Source organism: Rhinolophus sinicus, linkage group LG03 (genome assembly GCF_036562045.2).
Source record: "Rhinolophus sinicus isolate RSC01 linkage group LG03, ASM3656204v1, whole genome shotgun sequence".
Classification (NCBI taxonomy): domain Eukaryota; kingdom Metazoa; phylum Chordata; class Mammalia; order Chiroptera; family Rhinolophidae; genus Rhinolophus; species Rhinolophus sinicus.
In genome coordinates this window covers 165,651,407-165,666,642 of record NC_133753.1, presented here as the reverse complement: position 1 = coordinate 165,666,642, position 15,236 = coordinate 165,651,407, and the positions used below count along the sequence as shown (strand labels likewise).

General features: G+C 42.1%; 1 protein-coding gene across 1 annotated transcript in view; it reads right to left on the bottom strand.

The window, feature by feature from the left end:
- The window catches only part of LOC109453391 (chondroitin sulfate proteoglycan 4), a 56,674-nt gene that overhangs the window by 38,460 nt on the left and 2,978 nt on the right, over positions 1-15,236 (bottom strand). The window contains exons 3-4 of the mRNA XM_074329209.1: positions 5,382-5,545; positions 1,487-5,047 (exon numbers count right to left, since the gene is read on the bottom strand). Coding sequence (XP_074185310.1) covers positions 1,487-5,047; positions 5,382-5,545 — 3,725 coding nt within the window. The remainder of the gene's footprint in view (positions 1-1,486; positions 5,048-5,381; positions 5,546-15,236) is intronic.

Here is a 15,236-nt window from a genome sequence, read left to right as displayed (position 1 = left end):
CCAATATTTTGAATTTTAGCCCTACTGGAAAAGAAAAGCAATGGTCAACAGCACTTGAAGAGCTACTAATGTATTAACACGGCATCACCCACAGTGGCAAGAAACCCAAGATTCAGATAGTCAAGGTGAAAGAAATAAACTGGTGTAAGGAGGAGAAATAAAAGATAGTGAAAGAAGCAGCACGTGAATGATTAAAATTGTAAGACTTTACAGGAAAGTTTATTTTTCTCTCCCATTTTAACTGGCTCAGCATTTTCAATATATATTTAATCTACCGATTCAGCAAAATCTATCTCAAAACTGTCATTGTAACCGATTTACAGTCACTGAACTGCACATGCCCCCTTGTGGTGAAACTTAAACATAAACTCCCCAGATCCTGAAAAAGAATGGAGAAAAGCTGGTGAGCCCACATTCCCTTAGTCAAAATTCATTATTTGGTTAATAACATTACATAAGTTTCAAGTGTACAGTTCTATAATATGTCATCTGTATATTGCATCCCCCCAATAAATTTAATTAAAAAAAACATATTGTATATCTCCTCTATGGACATTAAGCAGCCTTTAAACCGATGATTATAAATCTATGTAAAAATATGGAGGATTATGTTCTAAGACTAATATTTCAAAATACAGAATATAAGATACAAAAAAAACCCTCATTACTTAGTAAACTATTTCTGATTTGAATTCTACTTGATGTTGTTGGCTGCATTTAGCAAGCAAGTAAACTTGTTTGCAATCTTGAGGGTAGATTCAGACAGAACACCCAGCATTTGTGGCAATTGTCATAAATCACTTTACACACCCTGTATGAGATTACCCGACAAAGAACACTTTCTCTTAACTCTGATCAGCAGGGCTGTGCCTGCTGGAAGTTTCCAAGTAGCAGTCCCAGGGAACCAGGTAGCTTCTGGTGTGAGGTCTCATGCCTGGAATTCTACTGTCTAGGCAAATTTTATCCATCAATTTCAAGAAACTAAATACAGCTACATTCAGAGCTAAGGAAATAAACTGTGTAATATGGTATCCTCTGCTGGTTTAAGAATCCTTTTTATGATTGCTAGGTTACTCAAAGTTTTTATACCCTGCTTCATCACATTACAAATATAACTCATACCAAATAAAATATTGGCAGTTTCGCTATGAAAAACTTTAAAAATAAAGCTCTTTTATTTACATGCCCTGCTCGTTCCCAGTTCATCCTACACTAAACACTCACACATACTTGTGTGCCTGTGTACACACAGCTTTAAAATGAGGCTTAGTATTGCTTACATTCCATTTCCAACTATAGCAAAATTAGCAGTATCAAAATAGTGAAAGCTTCCAGCGTTTCTTCTCAGTGGCATCTACATTTTATAAAAGCAATTCCAAATACCAGAAAAGAAATCAACACGAAAATCGCTTTCAGAAGCAAACAGATTATTTGCCCCTATGATTCTGGGAGCAGGAGACCGCATGGTGCCAGGACAACTACCTACCGGGAGTTTACCTCTACTCAGCTTTACTGGTTTTCCTTCTTCAACGACAAGGGTCTTGCTGTGTAGAACCTGGGTGTGATGTTGGTAGCTGTCCCAGGACACTTGCACGTAGACGCCCACTTCCAAATATGTATCTTTAACTTTCACTGTCAAGTTGAACACATCAAAGTTGCCACTGCCGTCATGCCTATAAATCACACGTCCTTGCTTCAAGTCATGCTGGGTAAACGAGTGGGACACGGAGTTGTTGAGCAGCACTCCACCATGCTTTGGGGGCCGCACGATGTGGAATGCGATCTCACTGTCCGTTCTAACATCTTGGTTTGTGGTCACACTGAGGTTGGCTGCTGTGAGGGTGCTGTGATTTCCTCTCTGTACAAGCAGCCCAGTGTTGTTGGCTATCTGGATGTAGGGGTCTGACACACTGACCTCAAGAAGGGACGACGTGTAGTGGACACCATCTGTCACAAACAGCACAAAGCGGGCCGAGTCTGCACCCCGATGCCTGAAGAGCACACGCCCTTCTTGGAGGTCGTCTTGCCTGAACTGGTAGAGTTTCTGAGTGGGGTCACTGGCTCGTACCAAGTCCCCATTTGGAATGCCCCGCCGGATGTACAGCAACTGCCTGTCATCGAAATCTGAGTCCGGGTCGTGGTAACAGAGATCTGCCAGGGTCAACAAGCGCTGGCCATTCCGCACAACATGGAAGACCTTATCTATCATGCGCACTGGTCTCTCATCATTCTTTAGCCCAACGGAAATGGTGACTTTGATTTCTGGAGACAAATCTTCCATGTCAAGATCCCTGACAGCTCTCTCTTGGCCTGTGGTGGAAGCCACAAGGAAGAATTCATCCCACTGGGTCTCAGAGTCGTCGTGGACATACATCAGCCGTTCCCCCACTATGTCTTGATTAGTGAATGTGGTAACGTTGTCACAACTTCCCAGAGAATCGGAAAAGTTAATCAGTTTCAGCGTCCCATGTTGAGGACTCTTGGTGATTTTATATTGGAAGGTCTGATTCTCCAGGGTTTGAGCGAATAATTCTGATTTTGTAATTAATTTCCCTTCTCCTTCTTTTACAAATAATCCTCTGTTGGTTAAAATAATGCGTGTCTTAGCGGTTTTAAAGCTTATTGTAAAAGTATAATCTTTTGATTCTATGTGTTTTGCAACAATCAAGAACCTAAAAGTATCTTGTGTGTCTTCCCTGAGCCTCTCCTGTGGTTCATAAGTTATCTTTGAGTCTGTAATGTTTTCTTGGCTGAAGATTGAGTTTGTTTTTAGAACTTTATTGCCAAGTAGCAATTTTCCTTTCTTCGGTGGGGTCTGCAATTTAAAATGTAGTTCCCTCTCAGCAACTTCCACACCCTCTGTCACAGCCTGTAAATGATCAGAATTCAATACTTGTCTGTTTATTTTATCGATCTCAAGAGGAACATTTTTCAGAAGAGTAAACTTTAGCCAGTGTATAGTAACAGGAAACATCAGCTCTCCACTGGTTTTTCCTTCTATGTTAACTTTAAATTTAAAGTGATCTGTAACATTTTCTAGCTGCAATTCTCTGAATGTACTACAGTACCGGACCCGACCCTGATCAATGGAACGCTGAGAAAAGGTACTAACTGGTTTCCATTCACCACTTGATCCCTGCCGCTGAATCTGGCCAAACTGGGGTAGACAAGTAATAACATAGTGGATCTTCATCTCATGGCGTTCACCATTAACCTCCACTGACAAGTTACTCTGTGTAATCAGAACTGTGCCACCCTGCTGTACAACCACCCCAGTTCTATTGGCAACTTCAAAGTCCCAAGGAACAGCCATGATCCGTAACACCACTGTATTGCTAACCAGCTCTCCGTCACTTGCTCTGAGAAGGATCCGGGAGTTCCGATGGCCCCTGTGCACATAGAAAACGTTGCCATCTCTTAAATCTTCATGTGTAAAACCATTAATGGCTCTCCCAGGATCATTGGCATTTTCTAAAAACCCAGAATCTGAATTGAAGTTGCCAAGAATTGAAAAACTAAGACTCAAGGAATCCGTGTCAGGGTCTGACACATGTATTATATTTGGAGTCAGTCGTTTCTTAGAGTTCTCAAACAGAAGAAGCAAGTTTCCTTCAGGGAGCTTAAGGTGCGGGGGGTCATTTACTGGAATGACAATAATGTTAAACACATAGGGAACATGTCCTTGCAGATATAATGGCATTTTCTTCTTGCTGTTGGAAGAGACTGAAAATGTGAAATAATCCCTAGGTTCTTCTGAACCATCATGGACATACCAAACTTTTCCTTGCCCCAAATCTAACATAGTAAAAGCCTTCTCCATTTCCTGCTCAGGGGGAACATCTAATCGAAGGAAGCCATGAATAGGCATTTCCTTTATTTTAAATAGTACTTGAGAATGATGGAGATTCAAATCCTTAAATTCCATATCCACTTTCACATGCCTTTGTTCCAGTAAGGCTTGCCCACCTTCTTGGACCTCCAAGTTATTTAGAACCAAGAAATAGCTACTCGCATCTTGAAGAAAAGGTTCACCCACCTCACGAACAGCAGTAGAAAGGGGAATTTCTGACTGAAGCAGATTTTCTATGGTTGTTATAGAAGGATGTTCGGTATCACTATTCTTCATTTTACACCCAGCAGATATGTCTTTGGAAACAAGGGCATCCTTTAATGCTCTGTTTTCTGAGTTGGCTACCAAACCTTTTAAGCACCCTTTGAAAGAGATTCCTCGAGCAGATTTCCTATGCACAGAGGGAAGTTCTAACCTCTTAATTTCTTCTCTCTTATGGTTATCAAGACCTCCCACAAAGAGGGGGCCTTCAGATACAAATGGTTTGATTTGCAAAGGCAGCAACATCCTGACCCCTTGTTCATCCACCATCAGGTCCAGATAACTTTCAGTGAATCTGAGTTGAATAGCATGCCACTTGTTGTCACTAACTAAGCTAGAAGAAGAGAGCTGAGTATTACTCTTATTCCTTCCTACATGAGCCCTCAATACACCTTTAACTATTTCCAAAGCAACAAAATCTCCTTCTCTACCTGACTGAAATACAAGCAAGGCTTGTTCAGTTCCGGTGTGCAAAGCAAATTCCAGTAGCCCTTTTCCTTGCACCCTCCATTGTGGGAAGGTGACATAGGATCTGGAGCTGAAGAAATTGATGGCTTCACCCTCTCCTGCAAAAAATTCATCATTGCATCCTAGTGACACCTCATAAACCTTCTTAAAACCAGGGTAAGATCTAAGGGATGCAAGGATCTCCCTCTGGTTAAATACTACATCCTCCATACATCCACGGAAATTGGGGAGCTCTTCATCTAGGTAAGGGACATCAAGTCCACCGTGGCCTCCTATGTAGATTCCATGTTGAAAGTGCAAATTGCGCATCCCACCAGTGATTTGGCCAGTTGTCTCATAACGTTTGTCAACAACCAGAGAGATAGTATCCTTAACACAGTCCAGTTCCACTAAATGCCAAGCCAAATCATCCATACGAAGCCTTTGCTCAGAAAGTACTTGTTCACCTGCACCCAAATTCACTCTCACCTGAAAGAGAAAGAATCATAAATTAATCAGTCTCATCTCATAGTGTCTTATGGAGAGAGAGAGAGAGAGAGAGAGAGAGAGAGAGAGAGAAACTTGGACATGAAAACTCTTCCTACATTTATGGACTACATATTGAGATTAGAAATTTTCAGAGTCAGAATATTTAAGACATGCTGGTAAAATTGGAGAAGATCCCACCCTTACAAATGGCACATGATTTCATTCTAGTGAAATAATACTAATCAAAGGGACAATAATTTTGTTCTTTTTCTCTCTGTTTTTCTTTCCAGTAATTGAATGCTTCCATGTTTTTAAGAATTTTTTTAAATCTTACCCATACGTTTCCTGAGAGAAGTTCTATTATAGAGTAGTCATTTTTCCCAACTGCAAGAAAAAGTAATCCCTGTGGTTTACTTGTTTGAAATTTTAATCGAAGAGATAACTCAGAGGAAACTTCTCTGATGTTGAGCTCTACATAGCTTTCACCATAAAAAGATGCTAGGGAGAAATTTGAAAAAAAAAAGAAGTATAAGTTAGTAACTTTATCACACAATGATGATTCCACTTTATATTGTCACCTCCCTTCTGACCCTTCTAAAGACAGCTGCTTTACCCAATGCCACACCTGCTTCCTGGGGAGGCCCATGGATCCGACATGGGGGTATAAAAGCTCAATGTTCTCTCGCCCCAACTCAAGACAGCTCTGATGGGTCAGCCCTTCTTTAGAACTCTCAAGAAGCATGGCTGAGGCTTCCACTAAAACTGAATTGCCACTCAATTCTCCATGTACTCAATACTGCTTCCTTGCCTTCCACAGAGTTAATCCTGAGTCACTTGTGGGTGAACTGATGTAATAGCAGAAGGGAATGCATTAGTAGGCTACAAAATAGCAATCTATGAAAAATGTAGGGCCAATAGTAATCATGAGGTCAATGGAATTGGGTGTCTATTGCTAAGTTTGAATTAAGTTTAAGAAAAAGATAAGGAAAAGCTAGGAGAGATTTGTTGACAATTACAAGCTAAGTGTGAAGGCTGGAGGGCTTCCCTGGTAGCATACAAATTTTTTCTCATATCCTACAGCAGGAGGCCAGAGGAAGTTGAGACTCCCACCCAGGAATTAATCATCGGAGTAGTGGAACTCCAAATAAAGTCCCAACCAAGACAGGTTTGCTCTGACAAGGCTAAGGCCCGGGTTGGGGAAGAATGGAACCCTGACATATGGAATGGGGACATTTGGATTAATGCATTCAAATATCTTGGGTCCCCAGATCCCTCTGAATACTCTTAGCCTGCAGAGGTGGCCTATTCCCCCATGAATGCTGGCACTCCCCTTGCTTAAAAAAGATGCAGAGGCTTCTCTCCACTAGCAACATGTGACCCCTGATATGTGCCCATCTCTCGTCCTGGCCCCTAGACCAAAAACAAAGGTTAAGTTACAACATAACCTTTGTGGGGACATGCTGTGTTCAATATGGGAAGAAAGGGACTAGACCATAAAGGAGCTGCAGGACCAATCTAGAATGTATTGCCAGTAGCTGGAAGAATACACATGGGACTGAGGGTATCTGATCAAGGGGGCAGAAACATAAGGTTGAATAAGGAAGAATTCACAGATTTGGGAGCACTCTCCAGGGACATAGGATGTAACACGCTGGCAAAGACTGCCGGAAGTGGTGTAAACTCACTGCTAAGGTGGTTCCTAGAAACAGAGAACGTGCAATGACCCAGTCTGAGACAGACATGACAGAATTGCCAGATGACAATTGGTGGAATGGGGAGATTAAAGGGATGGAAATGGTACATCTGGCATGGAGCATGAATAAGACCAAAGGCACATGAGATGGTAATGTCATCTGCACACTTGTGCCAGCACCTTTTCCTCAACTCACACATATGACTGCATTGGGGCCCCTTATTACCAGCCGTTGGAGAAGCAAAACACCTAAGCTTGGTTCATGGAGCAGTTGGCTTCATCACATGAATGTAAGCTGAAAATGGCCTCCAACTGCACTACAGCTCTTCTTAAGGGTGGCTATGGAAAACACTGAGGGCAAATCCTCCAAATGGATAGATTTGCATGGCATACCTCATCATCCTCCTTATATGAGAGAGAAGTGGCCTGAGGTTAAAATATATAAAGACTGATAGGTAGTTGGTAAATAGTCCAGCCAGATGGTCAGGAGCCTAGAATGAGACAGATTGAAAGAGCAGGTACAAGGAGATGTGGGAGAGATGCATGAATGTCAGTACGAAGTGGGAAGATCTTTATATTGCATGTTAATGTCCACCAGAAATCATCCACCGCAGAACAGGCATTAAACAACCAGGCAGACAAAATGACTTGGCCAGTGGCATCAGCCAGCTCCTCTCATCTGCCACCATGGGTGCAGATGGCACAATGGGTACATGATGAAGTACATATTCTATTAAAATTCCTTGTTTATTCATCCATCTCCTGCACTATTCCATTAGTTTTCTATGATCAGGGACCTTATCTTTTATATCTTTCTCTCTCTAATACCTAGCACAGTACCTGGCACACAGGTGGTACAATAGATTCTGTTGGTGCCCCATTTAGATCCTTTTTAATGGGTTGGTGCACACATCTTCCAGCTGATTAACTTTGTTATACAGAAATTTCCATAAAATTATAATCCCTGCCTTGGAGGGCAACCAATAGCCAATAACTGATTGAAACAGATGTATAAAGTATGTAGAACTCCGTGTTGCCACTCATATTCCAGTGTTCTCCATGGGATCAGGCTGAGATTACATCAGCTGAAATCACATCTTTGCTTGGTTGCTTCCGGGGCCCTATCTTGCTTCCCTCACCTCCTTACAGTTCTCTCCTTGTAGTACTCACTCAATAATTCACTTAACACAGGAATCCCTGCTTAATCCTCTTTCTCTAGGGAAGCACACCTAAGATAGGCAGGGAGCAAGTAAGCATTTACTGAATCAAACTAAACTAACCCAATAGACCCTTATTTTATAATTGAGTAAATTCAGACCTAGAGAAGCTTAGGGATTTACCTAAAGTCAACAATTAGTTAGAAATAGAGCTAAGACAAAAACCAGGCATTCCCAACCACCAATCCAGTGTTTTCACCAAGATATGAAGTTGATACAGAGATGATTATGATCTCTACAGATTTTCTCAAATATGTACAAGCACCCTTTTCCCTAGTTGAAAACAGCCATTAATAATTAAACTCAATAAAACTAGAACGTAGAGTTAAGGTCATAAAGTTGACATAAGCAATTACAACCCCACTAGCTATCCTAGTTTATCCTCCTGGCCTTCCCATTACTGAATCCCCACACTCCAATTTTTGAAAGACTTAGGCTGTATTGTTAAGTTTTCAAAACCAGGAAATGTTTTCTAAATCACAAAATCTACCCCTGAGAATGACTAAGTAATGTTATGTTAATAAACAACATCCCTATATTTTCCCATGGTTCACCTCTCTGGCACTAAATCAATTCTAGTCCTGGCTGGTGGCTAGAAATTTCCATTGCCTCAGGGGAAAAACAAGGAAACAGGTTTAAAACTTCTGGTTTTAAAACTTCCTCATATTGCTCCAAATTGACCCGAACTTTTGTGGCCCCCAGTAAGTGCCTCAAAACAACAATGAAAAACAAAGAGAAGCACAGGTAAAACCAACTCCTAGAAAAAGAAAGGTGATCTCTATCTGCAGTGAAGGAAAAGGTATGATTTCAGTATTATATGTGTGTAGCAAATCGAGTTCAACAAAAATCAAAGCAACGTCCCAGTTTTGTGTGCTTAAATAAAAGGTGAAATGGTTGAGTGGAAGCCAAAGTTTGGCAGTAAGGTGGGTAAAATAATTTTCATGGAAAGTAAGCATTTCTATTTCTTTCTAATTTCTCCCAAGTGGGTGATTATTTATTTTCTCTACCTTAGAATTGGTTCCCATTCATTCTTCCAAGCTACATCTTTCTGTTTTTTTGTTTGATTCGTGTTTTGTGTTTGTTTTGGGGTTTGTTTTTTGGGGAGGAGGGTCTTACTATTTATTGAGCACCTACTATGTGCCAGTACTATCAGGAGTTGGAGGTAGGGAATTAACAAGACAAAGGGGCTAGCAATCAGAGGAGAAAGCTGCTCAGAAAGAAGAGCTCATCCAAGTGACATAGCAGAAGCTTGTTGGGGACCCAGCTGGGATATGAGGGAAGGAGCAATCTAATTATTAGTCATCTCTCCCTGGAAGATTTAAGTGTGCCATTCTACACACACTTATTCTGTCCACAAATATATCAAGTGTTTGTTTGGTACTGGGGATTCAATGGTGAACAAGATAGACTGCTAATTAAGCAATTACGGTTGCTAGATTATTAACTGTGAAATGCAGACCAAAACAGAAGCACTTGGCCTAGTCAGGGAGGGTGAAGTAAGGTCTCCTAGGCAAGGCAATGGATTCTAAGAAGAGCTGGTGAGGGGTGAAGGAGAAGAAGAGAAAAAAGAGAGGAGAAATAGGAAGGAAGGAAAGAGATGACGGCAAGGAACTGTAGGTCCAGTCTGACTGAGCACAGTGTGAGGGAGGTAAGGAAGCCAGGGTAGAAGTTGCAGAGTCATGAGAGTTCAGAGTCAAACAGTCAGAGGGCAAATGCCACTGCATCCACCTGAAAGGCCTTCCCAATTCAAAATGTGCAACTGCACGCAAGTGCACACACACACACACACACACACACACACACACACACACGCTTGCAAATGCACACACCCAATGGGTAGCTACGCGTTCAAGGTCCTTATCATGATCTCTAATTACTTTCTTTGTTTTTGTGGTTATTACTCAGCCCCAATACCAAACCACCATAAATAGAATGTAAGATTTTGAAGTCAGGAGCCTTTATTAGTTGTGATTTCTGCTCAATATTCAGCATCTACGACAGCATGCAACACATAGTAGGCACTCAATAAATGATAGCTTTGAATCAAAGGGTTCAGATTCAATCCAAAAGGGGCCATGAAGGGATCAAATAGGGAAATGACACAATCAGATTGCAATTTAGAAGTTGACTCTGGATGAAATGCAGAGAAAGAATTCAAAGGAATAGCGCATGAAGGGAAGCAGACGGGGAGAAGTGGGTGGGTTCAAGAGATATTTAAAGTTGGACTCTCAGGGAAGGGAAAGAGAGACGACAAGGGGGCAAATCCAGATTAACTTCTAGATTTCTGGCTGGGTATCTCCTTACTGAGGAGACCGTGAGAGGGAGGCTTTGGTTTCCTTTTGCTCTGTTATGGTGGTGTGTGTAGGACAAGAAATTTTCAATGAACAGGGGAGCAAATGGCTGACTGACCAACTGGATCCCCAAGGGTAGTGGCCCACTCACCAGAGGGCCTTACAAATCATATTAAGAAGGTTGAACCTTATTCTGCAGACAGTGGAGAAGCATTAGTGGTTTTCAGTTGGGAAGAGACATATCAGTTGTATGTTTTAGAAACATCAGTCTGGTGACTCTGAGGGAGAACCAAGAAGAGGATGAAAACTTACTGAGAAAGTATTTCAAAAAAAGATTTCAGAACACTTTGCTTTCACTGAAAATTTGAATTGCTTTTTCATAATATAATATTTGGGGTAATTTTATATTGGACCTTTTTACATATCGCCCCTCTTCCAAATATGTTCTACAGATGACATATCATAAGTGTAGAAGCTTATTTTAAAAATTAAAATAAAAAACAACAGAAACAAAACTTCTCTGCTAAAGTATTTGTATTATACTAAGTCCTAAGGAGAAGCCCTCAGAGGCGTTTTATAACATTATACAACAGCTCTTTGTCATGCTGTGTCATTGGAATGGAACAACTTTACTGGGAAAGAAAAGCTACATTTTGCCCCACAAACCTACTCTTAAGGATCTCTACAGTGTTTTACTAAGGCATCATGTTGCATGCTGTACCAAACTGAAGTTGAATATTTATTCAAGAGATAACTAACTTTATCCAGAGCACTCTGAGAAAGAAGAAAACTTACAAGTAAGAAATAACAGCACACACAGCTAACATGCCCTGGGAGGCCCAACCTCCATATTCATTGAAAGCAAACCCCAGCAGGGACCGTTCTAAAAGTCTCTCCAACAAAACTCGGGTTCCCTAATATTTAAATTGGAACAAAATGAATGAGCAGAAGAGATATTTGCTCCCTGGCTGCAGAGCAGGCAGTTGAGGGGATGGTGAGCTAGGGGATTGGGGGGTAGAGGGGTGGCGGTGTGGGAGGGAGTCTCTGGCACCACATCTCTATGCTAAATGTGTTGCGGACACTGTTGGGAGGGTGGGATGGGGAGGGTAGTAGGCCCAGAGGGTGCAAATCTTGGGTTTCCAGGTAGAGTCCAAGCAATTCACAGCCCTGGAATTCTTGCTGTTTCAGAACAGGGCTCACCAGGCTCTCATGTTTCATTCATTCCCCAAACATTAGCCTCCATGCCAACTGCTTAGGCTGCAAAGAGAAAACCAACACTTACCCTCGCCCTTATTGCCTCGCAGTGGCCGCTCTCCAGTCCCTGCGAATGGACCTGCAGACTGTGCCCCGCACAGCGCCAAGGGGAGCTATTCACATAGGCTGCAGATTCCGGTCGCACCCCTTGGAATGGAGCAGTGAGGCAGACCTGACAGCTCCCTCCTTAGTGACTATAGAGCCTGGGGCCTCTCCTGGGTGTTCCACTATGTGACCCTTATGCTACCCCACTGGCAGAGAGCTTTCCAGGTCCCGGCCACAGTCTTTGGAGTAAGTGCTAGACCCAGCTTCGCTCCCCACAGGGCAGAACCTTCCCTAAAGCTCCCAGCCTCTTCATTCCTCTCTGATGGCATGCTTGATCTCTGTCAGAAGTATCTATATGGCTCTTGTATTATCATTTTAATCGGACAGAAATTCCCTGTATAAGTTTCCTATTGTTGCTATAACAAATTACGATAAATTTAATGGCTTAAAATGACGCAGATTTATTGTTTTACAGTTCTGGAAGTTAGAAATCCAAAATAGGCCTCACGGAGCTAAAATTAAGGTATCTGCAAGGATGCATTCCTTCTGGAGGCTCTAGGGGGAAATCTGTTTCCTTGCCTTTCATCTTCTAGAGACTACCACATTTCCTGGCTTGTGACAGCAGCCAGCAATCACATCACTCTGCGTTCTGCTTCCATCATCACATCTCTTTCTCTGACTCTGACTCCTCTGCCTCCTTCTTATAATAACCTTGTGACTGCATTTAGGGCCCAACTGGATAATTCAGGAGAATTTCCCCATCTCAAAACCCTTAATTGATCACATCTGCAGAGTCCCTTTTGCCACTGAAAGTAACATATTCCATGTTCTGAGAATTAGTATGTGAACTTTTTTTTTGGGGGGCTGACACATTATTCAGCCCACCACCGTCCCCAGGGGGAATTCAGTCACTCCTATTTTTATTGAATACCTATCATTTGTAGGTACTGCACTAAGTGCTGGGAATACAGAGGTGAATGAAGCAGTAGCATTGGAAAAGGCCCCAGAAGCAGAGGGTATGAGTTTTGTTTGTGCTTTGTATAACCTATACAGCTATATTTTTGGTTAAGTTAATTTTGTTTCAAATAAGAGATTTGAAATAAAAACCTGGGCTTTTTGGTTTCCCTACATCAGTCAGCCACTCAGTCTACTGTGGGACCCATTTATTCCCACAGAGCAGCACCCATGAGTGGAGTGTGGATGCTCCAGCACCACAGGCCCCCACGCCACACCACCCCCTGCCACTCCAGCTGCTGCTTGCCCCACCATGACTCACTGGCCACTGTAACCATTTGGGTTTGGGCACCACGGCTTCAGGCAGAAATGGCAAGTGAGGTGCCAAGATTCTTCACTGCAGAGCCAGAAGAAAATATTTGAACTTCTGGCGATGGGCAGGGGGTGGGGGTGGGGTGGTTATCTAAAAAAGAAAGAACTGAAGCTTTATTCATCTCTATGTTACAGACGGATTGGCATCCTGTTGGCATGTGGGTCTCACCTACTGGGTACACAAGTCTCCCTAAGGGAAAAGAATTTCTACAAGGGGGAAGGGTTGACAGGGTTCCCTCTCTCTCCCTCTCTTTCCCCATTCAGTCACACACCACATGCGGGTTTGCCTGATTAACTGGGTTGACAATGATATTACCTCTCCATAACTAAACAAATCCTCACAAAAAGGATCATTTTCTTAAAATAAAAAATAAAAAAACTCCAGCAAATGCAACAATTTTAAAAAATGTTCTTAAGGAGAGAATTTCCCTGGTAGTTCAACAGGAACAACTTCAATCATTCTTTCACCCATAAGCCAGCTGAATTGCGGTTAACTGTGAACATACCCATTTTTAAACAGTTTTGGGTTCAAGCCAGTTTGGAGACCCAAACATTCAGCTCACTGCTTAATTCAACATTAAATTTTATGATTCTATTTTTCCTTATATGTTCACCATTGTATTTCAGAATCTTTTATTTTTTAATTTCAACCTTTTAAAAGGGTCTGGATGACTGAAAAATTCCTGCAAATAAGTCATAGATTAAATATATAAATAATGCAAAGGAACTGACAAGAAGGTATGAGAAAAATGAGGAATTATTGAACAATTGACAACATGTCTAGTATTAAGTGTATACTGTACCTTGAGAAAGTGGTTAGTGACAGTACTGATATTTGATTTGCAAATAGAGATATCCTGGGGATGTATGCTGAAGATATTCTTACTGAGACAATCTGTTTACCAGACAAAGGTGGCTTTCTGCTGTGGTGAGACTCGCCAAGTGAGGACACATCACCCTATGTCCTCTAAGAAACCAAGTTTGACAATTAGATTCTTCAAAGCAACAGACTGAATCGCACAAAGAGATAAGGAAGAAACGTAAATTTAGATCACATATCTGGCTGATCACACACTCAAGAAAATATTCTCCAAAATGCTCCAAAGTAGCTTTTGTTATGACCTCACTGTCAATATTTGTCATGCAATTGGAGCCATGGGTGAAGAACAGTATATGTGTTAAAGTATATGTTATGGAATTTTTATTCAATAAATCTCCTGTCATCATTTGGAACCCCCTAAGTGGATATCTTACCCATTGGCTCTTGGCCTCATACCCAAGTTAATTGCACAGAAGAAGAGGAAAGAGGGTAATGAGTGGGAAAGGAGGGAACATTTATTGAGTAGTCCTCATGCTGCTAGGAAGTCTTACACAGTATTTTATTCAAGCTTCTCTGAAGAAGCTAGTATCTCAATTTTACAGATGCAAACTCAAGACCTAGAGAAGTGAAGTAACTTTCCCAAAGTCAATCTGAGAATATATGATAGCACCAGATTGAAGCCCAAGTCCATCTGACTCCAAAGCCATGGGCTTTTCATCACCATACACTGACCATCAGGATCAGGGGCTCATTGTCCATCACACCCAATCTGTTCCCAATGTCCTCTCAGATCTCTGGCCTGCAGCTCACTTTCCCCCTCAAAGCCACACCAAAGCCTCACATTACAGAAAATTCAGACTTCCAGTTCCCTGATTGGCCCAATCCATCCTGCCTGCCAGGCAGAAAGTGGAGGGGGAAGGGGTAGAGGAAGAACCCGGAATGGAGGAGGAAGATGAGGAGGGAGGAGCTCTGGAAGGGCCCTGGAAAGGGCAGGACTGGGGCACACCTGGAGGAACTACATTGAGACCCGGGGCCACAGGGAAGAGCGAGGCCCCTGTTACAGGTTAGTCACCACTGGAACGTTACTCCACAGCTCCTAGTGAAACCTTCAGGCGTCGTCGGCAGCAGTGACCCTGTCTGCGCGTAAACAAGCGTCCAGAATTTAATGTGACTACTACAAAGAGATACAGGCCTTTGATCTAGAATGTGTTCTAAAACTGGCTCGAAGGAAGTCTTTTGTTGAACTGAATTAAATTTCAAAGAGCCATGGAAGGCGGGAAGGCCCAAGTGCTGGGTTCAATTATATGAAAGTCTCAATAACTTGATTTCATTAGTAATCTTTGACTTCTAAAGAGCACTATGGAAATGTAAAGCACTAACAGCGAATTGGGCACAGAAAATTTAAGCGAACATATAGAGGGATTAATGGAACAATAGGCCAGCAATCAGAGGCTTTCGGGGTTGAGATTAAGGTCCCCAAACCTGTGATGGTCACGTGAGTCCCAGTAACTCACACAGGGCCTGAGTCAGGGGCGAAGCTAAA